At 50.0% G+C, this 10,490-nt stretch overlaps 2 protein-coding genes across 2 annotated transcripts; both read right to left on the reverse strand.

Moving 5' to 3' along the window:
- Positions 1-1,495: 1,495 nt before the first annotated feature.
- Positions 1,496-2,887, reverse strand: LOC134395066 (protein ABHD16B-like). The gene has a single exon (XM_063121057.1). The coding sequence runs from the start codon at positions 2,885-2,887 to the stop codon at positions 1,496-1,498; it is 1,392 nt and encodes a 463-aa protein (XP_062977127.1).
- Positions 2,888-7,925: 5,038 nt separating this feature from the next.
- On the reverse strand, positions 7,926-9,281 carry LOC134395073 (protein ABHD16B-like). Its single transcript, XM_063121070.1, has one exon. The coding sequence runs from the start codon at positions 9,279-9,281 to the stop codon at positions 7,926-7,928; it is 1,356 nt and encodes a 451-aa protein (XP_062977140.1).
- Positions 9,282-10,490: the final 1,209 nt, after the last annotated feature.

The following is a 10,490-nucleotide window of genomic DNA, read 5'->3' on the forward strand; positions in this document are numbered from 1 at the left end:
AACTTTTGTGAACCGCCCTGAGAGCTCCGGCTATTGGGCGGTATAGAAATGCAATAAATAAATAAATAAATAAATGTTGTCTGAATACAGCCTGGGTGGCTTGATAATTATGCAGGCCCTCTTCACATGCGCGAGGAGTGGGGTTTAGGGTAACGACTGAGAGAGGAGGGCTAGGCAAACACCTGCAAGCCGGCCTGCCACATGACCATGGAACTATGTGGATCAGTGTGGTCCCACTACCCTGCTCCATAGTTTCCGGCCATACTTCTGTGTGGTTTAACCACACATCCCGGGGTCCTCCGCGGTATGAACAGGCTCCTGGCAGCCGGTCAGTTATAAAAAGGGAAAACAAATGACCACACAACCATTGAGAATGTCTAGAATGGCAAGAGCTTCACTGGAAGTGGCAGCCACTCTTGCTGGCAGACTCTGGCCATAGCTAGAAGGGGCGATATCCTGGGGCAATCCCTGGGATCGTCCCTGTACGTCCACATGATGCACAGGGGATCCCGGAAGCAGGGAGGGATGATCCCTCCCTTGCCCCGGGATCTCGCCCTACTCTTTAAGGGCGCTTTTTCCATGGTCTTAGGATGATCCCGAGACCGCGGAACGTGTGGGTGCACGTCGCGGTTTGTCCCGGCTCCTTGCATGCAACCACGAGGAGCCGGGAACCACGCACGGGGCACAAAACCCCTCTTATGTTCTTACCTTGATACTATTGGATTGGCTTTCATCATTGGTTAAGAATGGGGAGGGGAGAATGGAAGAGAATTTAAAATGAAGGGCGGGAGCTCCGTTGGGTCATCAAAAAGCTGGCAGGTCTGGAATTGCCACTATCTCAGTCTTAAGCATCCTGACCTCAGCCTCTCCCAGGATTTCCGTTATACCTCTCTCTCTCATTCCGAAACCCAAATCCCCGCCTTATTCCTGCTCCACTTAGTGTTGCTTCTTGCCCTGCTCCAGTGAGCAACGTCTGGGCTATTTGAGCACCGTCTCCCAGGCCTCCCCCACGTTTCATCCTGCATATGGAAGCCACCTGACTCTCAGGCTCCTGGCAATCCCATCACAATATGGTTATCGGTGGGGGCGGGGAATTGTGGAAGAGGTAAAACGAAGCTTACCTCCACCACCACCCTCCACATCACCACACTCAGGAGCGTTGCTGGCAAGGAAGAACAGTCAGTTAGCAATGGTGTGAATTTCATAATGTTGTTCTATATCCGCCCCCCCCCCAGGTCTCCCTTGCCCCTGGTTCAAAGGAATCAACAGAGTATATCAGCCATCCCCATCCAGATGCTCCAGGGGCAATAGCCATGGTAGTTGGAGATGATGGGAATTGTAGTCAACACATCTGGAATGCACCAGGTTGGGGAAGACTGGAGTATATCATCATTGGAAGAAGACAATATCGGCACATGATAAGGTATTCGAAGGCCCTCTCTTTTTTTTTCTGTGTCTTTCTCTCCCCTTCTGAGTCCCACCTCCACGGCCCCAGCTATAATTTCCAGGGCATCTGGAAATCATTGGGCTTAAGGAGAGACCAGTGTGTGGCCTCCACATTCTTCATGTGCTTCTTGGCTAAAAACACGGCAATCTGCTGCTTTTGTCTGGAGCTAATGTACTTCCCAACCCTCCATGGGAAATGGGTCCCATGGCCAAGGCTGCATTTGTAGTCCCGTAGTTCTTTGACACACCAGTCGTCATTTATTTTGTAGCGTCGGCACATGGCCTCCTCCTGTTTGGGGTTAGCAGCTCTGAGCCAGTTATGGACAGCTTCCAACCCTTCTTGGGTCATGACTTCCGGGTAGCGGTGTTCCAGCAGCTGTACCAGGAGTGCGTTGGCCCGGTTGCATCGCAGGTTGGCTATCTGGTCCTCAAGACCAAACGGGCAAGTCGTGATGACCTCGTCCTTGGTTCTACGAATGAGCAACACAGGCCCCACGTACTTGCACAGCTGTTCGCCCACGTTGAGGTTGAAATGCTCCTTCACCGTCCGCACCACTAACTTCTTCCAGCTCTTGGGCATGACGTTCAAGGCCAAGGGGAGCAGGTCATCGAACGTGGCGTCCAAGATCAAAGCACCCAACATTGGGTAGTTCATGGCGACCCAGGTAGCTGAGTAGCCTCCTAATGACCATCCGTACATTACAATGTCTTGTATCTTAAAGCCCAGGCGGTGTATTGCATAGCGGATGACCACATCCACCGCATTAGCATCGTTCTGTGGGTAGGGTTTGCCTGTACTTCCAGCAAAGCCAGGGTGGTTCCATCCCAACACGGAATATCCAGTCCTCAAGGGTGTGAAAAGGCAGCCCCATTGGTAAAAGCTAACATTCCCTTCACAGCAGACCACCAACCGGTTCCCACGTTGTTCCACTCGCCCTGTTTCCTTGGCTCGCCTGTCCACAAACATGGTGTCAATCTTATTCCCGTCCCGAGCTACCAGCTTGGCACGTTTCCCATTATATTCTCCCAACAGGCGAGCCTGACCCTTGGCCAGGACCGGTAACAGGGCTTGGTTCAGGAGGAACACGGAGCCCGGGTAGAGCAGCCAGCGGCCTAAGGAGTGAGCCATGACATAGCTGGCCAGCCGGCTGGGCATCTGCTTCAAGCTGCTGAACACATTCCACACTGAGCTCCTGTCTCCGTCAGGTCCTACAGCCAACACTGACGCCAGCGGGCACGGTCCTGACGCTTCTTTGACAAGGATCTGGCGTCCGTGGCCTCTGCTGCTGCCGCCACCGCCGTGGCTCGGAGGGTTGCTGTGGCCACCAGCCTCGTCCCATCGGAAGTCCACGGGCCAGTTGCCGAACTCAAAGTAGTAACTGGCCATAAAGTAGGTTTTGAAAACGTGGGCAAGAGCCTTTGGGAAACACAAGACACACATGGAGAGAGACCGCAGTTATCCTCCGAGATGCATAAACTGAATAAAAAGAGGTGGGGGGACAAGGAAAGTAAGCCCCACGGCAGATATTTCTGATGTCTCCTGAGCAGGACGTTTTCAGTTGTACCATTTACTTCATAAATGCATGATGCCGGCTTTGGAACGCATTGGAGTAGACCCCTTTGGCCATGGTGAACTGATACTTGCAGGCCCCATCACTGGCCTCATTATCCCCCTAGTCCTCAGGGAGATGTAACAATGAGTGAGGTCAGCATCCCTCTTTGTGAGAAGTTCATCAGAGCCTTTGGTGCGCAGGGCAACCAAACCAACCAGTCAGCACGTAGTTAAGAGGGCAACCACTAGACTAGGGGAGGGGGGATCCAGAGAGCCCTACTGCTCTCTACTGCTTCATCACACCAGCGTTATACTGTGCGAACACTGCGAATTGCATGCAAAGGACTCCAAAGTTTTCCAGCTTATAATCTGATTTGACTGTGAAGCACTCCCGGGCATCCGGCTTTAATTATGCTTCTTAGCCAGAAGAAGCGTCGTATTTTAGTACCCCTTTAAGAGCAAATCTTTTGTTGTTCTCCGAGCGGCCACTGGGGGCGCAGCGTTCTGGCTCTCAGGAAGGTACTTACTTTCGAGTAAAGATGCTATCACATGGGTTCTCAATGGGGGGGGGGAATTCCCCCTCCCCGGGGGGGGGGAACTTTAGGGTTCCAGGGGGGGAATTGGGACCACTATTCAGCAAAGTATGATGTCCTGTAGATTATGTCTTCCTACACCTGTTATTAAAAACGTCCCAGAAAAGTGTCCTGTTGTCTGCAAAAGCCAGGCCTTTGCTCTCTTTTCCCTCCCTCCCTCGCAATCCCAGAAGTTTCAAGTTTCCCAATTAAAGGGGCAACATTTTCTATTGCTATTAAATTTGTAGAACTCTACTATAAAAATAATCCAAATAAATGTATATGTACTAATATAGAAAAAATAAAAGATTTTCAATATTATATGCATAATATTTGGAATGCACCTTTTGAGTTAGACTATCTTGGGAAGGGGGGGATTATATTCTGAACAATGGTGAAAGGGGGGAATGGAGCAAAAAAGGTTGAGAACCATTGTGCTAACAGCTTGATCCTGTCCCTTGCCAGTCACAGAAACAGTAAGCTCTTTTCAAGTTGCGTTTGCTAGTTTGTGGTGTGTGTGTGTGTGCTTATTCTCGAGTAAAAATGCACACAGAAAAAGCAGAGGGGCCCTGAGGGAGCGTCTCCGCCTTGTCACCCTCACCCTCCCCGTAAAGAGATCATAGAATCATAGAATAGCAGAGTTGGAAGGGACCTACAAGGCCGTCGAGTCCAACCCCCTGCTCAATGCAGGAATCCACCCTAAATAGCGGGCACGAAGTTTCCTTCCTCTCCCTCCCTCTCCCCCTCCACAGGTGGTGTGATGGGGATGATAGGAACAACCACCTGACGGAATGCCTCTCCCGACGTGAATATACCCGGTCACTACGTTCAACATCTAAGGTCCTCCTCCGGGTGCCTACTCCGAGAAAGGCTCGGAGTGTGGCAACGAGGGACAGGGCCTTTTCGGTGGTGGCCCCCAGACTGTGGAACGATCTCCCTGACGAGGCTCGCCTGGCGCCAACGCTGCTATCTTTCCGGCGCCAGGTTAAGACTTTCCTCTTTGCCCAGGCATATGGCGGCACATCTTAATCACCCACATGCTTAGGGTTTTTTTTTAACCGTTTTTAATGCTTTATGTGTGTATGTTCTGTGTTTTAGAATTTTAAATTTTGTATACTTGTTTTTATCTTAATTTTAGAATTTCTGTAAACCACCCAGAGAGCTCTGGCTATGGAGGCGGTATATAAGTGTAATAAATAAATAAACAAACAAACAAACAAACAACAGCTTTCATACGCTATGGGATAATTTGAGGGAAATGTAGGCTTTGGTCCCTCTGCAGAAAGTGGCTATGGATTGCATACCCCTGGGTAGGGTGACCATATGAAAAGGAGGACAGGGCTCCTGGATCTTTAACAGTTGCATAGAAAAGGGAATTTCAGCAGGTGTCATTTGTAGGCATGTTGCACCTGCTGAAATTTCCTCTTCATCGCAACAGTTAAAGCTGCAGGAGCTATACTGTGACCAGATTTAAAAGAGGGCAGGGCACCTGCAGCTTTAACGGTTGTGATGAAGACGAAATTTCACTAGGTTCTCCATATATACAAATAACACCTGCTGAAATTCCCTTTTCAATGCAACTGTTAAAGATACAGGAGCCCTGTCCTCCTTTTCATATGGTCACCCTACCCCTGGGCCTGAGGCTGGCAATGAGCAAGGCAAAGCCAAACGTGGGCGGGCCATCCCCTTCTCACACAGATCCCTGTGCACCTGCCAGTGGGTGGGGCCTGGGCAGATAGGGAGGATTCACAGGCCTCATCTGCCCCACAGACCAGAGTTCCACCACCTCTGCACTAGCAATAAACAAAGGCATACTTCACCTGATGAGATATACCTGACATATATGTACACCTTGTGGCAGTGAGTTCCGTATCCCTACCGACAGCGCACCACTAAAAACACTGGCACGATTGGGAAAGGATTGTGTAATAAATCCCCAGCAGCCAACTTCAAACACATACTTTCACTGTGCAAACCCAAGACGAATAGCTTTAGAGACAGAGAAGGAGAAATATCGATGGATATTTTTCGACACTTTACTAGTATCCCAAAGATAGCTACGGAGACTGGGGGTTGTGGGGAAGTGGAAGACTAGATTTCCTTTTACTGGCCTGACACGGTGACATCACAGTCCTGCCTGAATGATGTCACTGCACTGGAATACTGAGCTCAGGTTTGGTGAAATGATGCACTGCTTTTCTTCAAGCCGTAGATCTAAATATAAGGAGTTGCTTTTATTCTGAATCAGACTAGCTGTCCGTCTATGGCAGTAGTCTGATGAAAATGGATAATTTTATAAGTGATTAAGCAAGTAGATAGGTGAGGTTGGGGGAGCAATTGTTAACATATAACCTCACAGCTCGATCCTGCACATGTCTACTCAGATGCAAGCCCTGTTGAATTCATTAGGACTTGCTCCCACGTAAGTATGTATAGCATTGCAGCCTTACCTGGGGGTAAGTCCAACTGAGCTCAGTGGGGCTTACTTCTGAGAAGACATGGATAACTTTGCACTGTTAATTCCCAATGAAAATCTGTCGTGTGTTCAAAATAGCTTGAACAAAAAAGTTTTAGCCTGCTTCCGAAAGCCCATCAAGGAGGGAGCCAGCCTAGCTTCCCCGGGAAGAGAGTTCCTGAGCACCGGAGCAGCCACCGAGAAGGCCCTCTCCCATGTTCCCACCAAGTGTGCCTGTGAAGATGGCGGGACTGAAAGAAGGGCTTCTCCAGAAGATCTCAAAGCACGGGCAGGCTCATAAGGGAGAATACATTCTTTCAAATAACCTGGACCCGAGCCATATAGAGCTTTATAGGTCATAACCAGCACTTTGAATTGTGCCCGGAAACAGGCTGGAAGCCAGGGGCCTATAAGGCCATCGAGTCCAACCCCCTACTCAATGCAGGAATCCACCCTAAAGCATCCCTGACAGACGGTTGTCCAGCTGCCTCTTGAAGGCCTCTAGTGTGGGAGAGCCCACGGCCTCCCTCGATAACTGGTTCCATCATCGTACTGCTCTAACAGTCAGGAAGTTTTTCCTGATGTCCAGCCGGAATCTGGCTTCCTGTAACTTGAGCCCATTATTCCGTGTCCTGCACTCGTGAATTTGCTCCAGGTTTCAGTCAGAGGCCCCAAGGGCCTCTACTTCCCTTGCTCGGCTCCGTCCATTTTCTTCTGCTGCCCCTTACGCCTGGAACGCTCTTCCAGAACATTTGAGAACTACAAGTTCAATCGCAGCTTTTAAAGCTCAACTAAAAACTTTTCTTTTTCCTAAAGCTTTTAAAACTTGATGTTGTGCAGACTTTATACTGTTAGTTTTACCCTACCCTGTGCCTGCTTACCCTACCCTGTGCCTGTTTGCATTCTCTTCCCCTCCTTATTGTTTCATTATGATTTTATTAGAATGTAAGCCTATGCGGCAGAGTCTTGCTATTTACTGTTTTACTCTGTACAGCACCATGTACATTGATGGTGCTATATAAATAAATAAATAAATAAATAAATAAATAATAATAATAACCAGCTGTCCAAGGTGCACCATGGATAGCTCTTTTAGCATTCTGACTGGTTCTGACTAAAACCCGGAGTGGATTCACTAACCCTACTGACATTGGAGCCACTGGCCTCCACTGCAAAAAAAAAAAAAAGAAGAAGAAGAAGAAGAAAAAGGTGGTGCAAATTGACACAGAGAAATGTACTAATTACATGTTATAGTAGATGATTCTCCAGGCTCTCTGGGAAGGAGAAATACTTCCCATCAGCTGCTATCTGATCCTTCTAACTGGAGACGTCAGGGGTTGAACATGGGACCTTCTGCCTCCAAAGCAAGCACTCTGCCATTAAGTTATTGCCCCTCCTCAAGCCTTGGCGCCTTGCCCAACGCTGCCATTAAGATACCAGTAATGTAGCTTTTCAAAACAGCTTCCTAACTCAATGGTTGCCAGGTGACACAGGCAGCCATCAGGGCATTAACCCTGGTTCTTCAGTCTAAGCAACTTGTCTCTTGAGTCAAGATTAAGCTGTTGTGAAATTGCCTGGACTTACTTGCTAATCTGCCTTTTCTCTGAGTGCACTCCCAGGTGTTATTACAGCAAGGATGGGGGTTGATCGGCTATGGGGAAGTTCTTTGGGGGTCAACCGAGGCAGCCATAATATACAGAATCAATGAAAGAAATAGGGCTGTGCTTTCCAGTTGTCCTTGAAAGTTTAAAAATGGCTTCCTCCACAGCTCCTAGTCCCTGGGAAGTGACCTTCACAACCTCACAAAGGTATGTCCACAAACAAAACACAATGATGAATCTTAGCTTTTATTTCTCTCTTTCTCTCTCTTTCTCTCTGCAATCAAACCTCTCCAGGCCAACTAGAGCTTCCAGGGCATCTCAAATTCCTCCGGTAGTAAAGTTCTTCCATGCGTGGTCTCCACGTTCTTCAAGTGCTTCTTGGACAAAAACAAAGCCATCTGCTTCTTCTTGGTGGGAGAGAGGCCTTTCCCGACGTTCCACGGGAAGGCGCTCTTAGGTCCAAGGCTGGACCTGTGGCTCTCCAGCATATGGAGGCACCACTTTTCATCCACCTTGTAGAAGTAACTGTAGATGAGGGCTTCTAGCTGAGGGCAATCAGCCGTGAGCCAGTGGCGGACCGCGTCCTCGTTCCCGGAGATGATGTTGGGGTAACGGGACCTTAAGAGCTGTATGAGCAGCTCGTTGGCTCGGTTGGTCTTGACGATGGGCAGATGGCTCTTCGGATTGAACTGGGTGCTGGTAATTTCATCAAGGGTCCTTCGGATCAGCAGCACCGGCCCTGGGTATTGGCACAGCATGTCGGCCACATTGAGGTTGAAATGCTCTGTTATTGTCTGTTTCACCAGCTTCCTCCAGTTCTTACCGATCACCTTCATAGCCAAGGGGAGCAAACTGTCAAAGGAGGCATCTAGAACCAAAGCACCCAGCTCCGGATACGTCATCGCTGCCCACGCAGCTGTGTAGCTGCCTAAGGAATAGCCATAGATGGCTATCTCGGGCAGAGTGAAATTCAGGCGATGGATGGCGTACTGGACGACTACATCCATGGCGTTGATGTCATTCTGTGGATAGGGTTTCCCCGAACTCCTGGCGAAACCAGGGTGGTTCCACCCCAGGACAGAGTACCCAGCCTTCAGCGGCGTGAAAAAGCAGCCCATTTCATAGAAACTGCCGTTCCCTTCGCAGCAAATCACCAACCACATCCCTCGATTTCCTGGAGTTCTCTTCTTCCTCCTGTCCACAAACATGGTATCGATTGCATTCCCATCGCGGGCTATCAATTTGGCCCGTTTCCCGCAAAAATCCTCCATAAGGCACGTCCGGCCGTTGACCAGTAAAGACAGCGGAACTCTGTTCAAGAGGCAGACGGAGCCCGGGTAAAGTAGCCAGCAGCCAACCGAGTGAGCCAAGGCATACCTGGCAAACTTGCTGACGCGACGCTTCATGATGCGGAGGATGTTGGTTCTGGCCTTCTTGGCCCCGTCATCCTCAGCAACTGCAGGCGACCCTTGCGGGTCGTCATGGTTGTGGGCTGTTCTGCTGCAGCCGGTGACGACGGTAGTGCGGCTATAGCCATCGATGGGGGTGCTGACAACACTGCTGGTGCTGGCCTCATCCCAGCGGTATTCCACCGGCCACTTTTTGAATGAGCGGCTGTCCTTGATTATCAAGCACGTTTTCATTTTGTAGCACATGTCAAGGATCTTCCGTGAGGCACACCGGATAAAAATGGGATGTGTGAAAGGAAGGGGACAGGAGACCGGGGGCGAGGGCAGATGCTGAAGAGCTGGTCTGAGAGCTGGGATGGGAATTAGCAACCTTCCATTGGCATTTAACCTGGAAGCGGAGACGAAGCCGCATGAGAACTTCTTGAGATTAATACCTTCCGGCTGACCTTTGCTGGTGTTGGGAAGCTGGTATCCTGCAAAGAGCACTGGGGACTTCCTCCAAGAGTCCCCTCCCACCTGCCCCCACCCACCACTCAAGGCAAAGGTAATAATAAGCAAAGTCAGCCCCCTTTGTGAGCAATTACCCCACTGAGGATTGGGCTGAGAGAGCCAGAAGCTGCCATGGCTATACACTGTAGGCCTCTCCCCAGGGTTTCTTGTCGGGGTAGCACAGCCTTCACCAGCCTGGTCGCCTCCAGATATTTTGGACTACATTTCCAGGCATTCCTGGAGCTGACGGGCGTTGGAAGTGCCAACACGTCTGGACAGCACCAGACTGAGGAAGGCAGTGCTGTAGTAGACGGTGGAGACCCTTGTTTCCTTCACGGCACAAATCCCACCCTCTTTCATTGGCCCCATAGAAATAAGAGTCTTTTCTTTCATGGACAAGAGAGCCAAGTTCCAGGCAGGACAACTAACAGGGCCACACCAAAGAGCGGTTGCCTCCCTCCCTTTGTTTCGGGAACATCTGAGCAGTTCGTCTGAGATGCTGCCTTACTCCCTGGTCCTCTGCCAACCTCAGCCAAGTTAGGTTGATTTGGGCGGAGGGGATCCATCATAGAATCATAGAATAGCAGAGTTGGAAGGGGCCTACAAGGCCATCGAGTCCAACCCCCTGCTCAGTGCAGGAATCCACCCTAAAGCATCCCTGACAGATGGTTGTCCAGCTGCCTTGAAGGCCTCTAGTGTGGGAGAGCCCACAACCTCAGCCAACCTCAGCCAAGTTAGGTTGATTTGGGCAGAGGGGATCCATCATAGAATCATAGAATAGCAGAGTTGGAAGGGGCCTACAAGGCCATCGAGTCCAACCCCCTGTTCCAATGTGTGGGACAGGGTGGACTGGAAAAGCAAAGAACCAAAAGGGAGGTTTCATCGGTATTGCGTGATACCACAAACCCACGTGAAAGGGGCCATTAGCTTGACGCGCAAATGAGAAATCGCGGAGGCAAACTAGGG

This window comes from Elgaria multicarinata, chromosome 1 (assembly GCF_023053635.1).
Source record: "Elgaria multicarinata webbii isolate HBS135686 ecotype San Diego chromosome 1, rElgMul1.1.pri, whole genome shotgun sequence".
Taxonomy (NCBI): domain Eukaryota; kingdom Metazoa; phylum Chordata; class Lepidosauria; order Squamata; family Anguidae; genus Elgaria; species Elgaria multicarinata.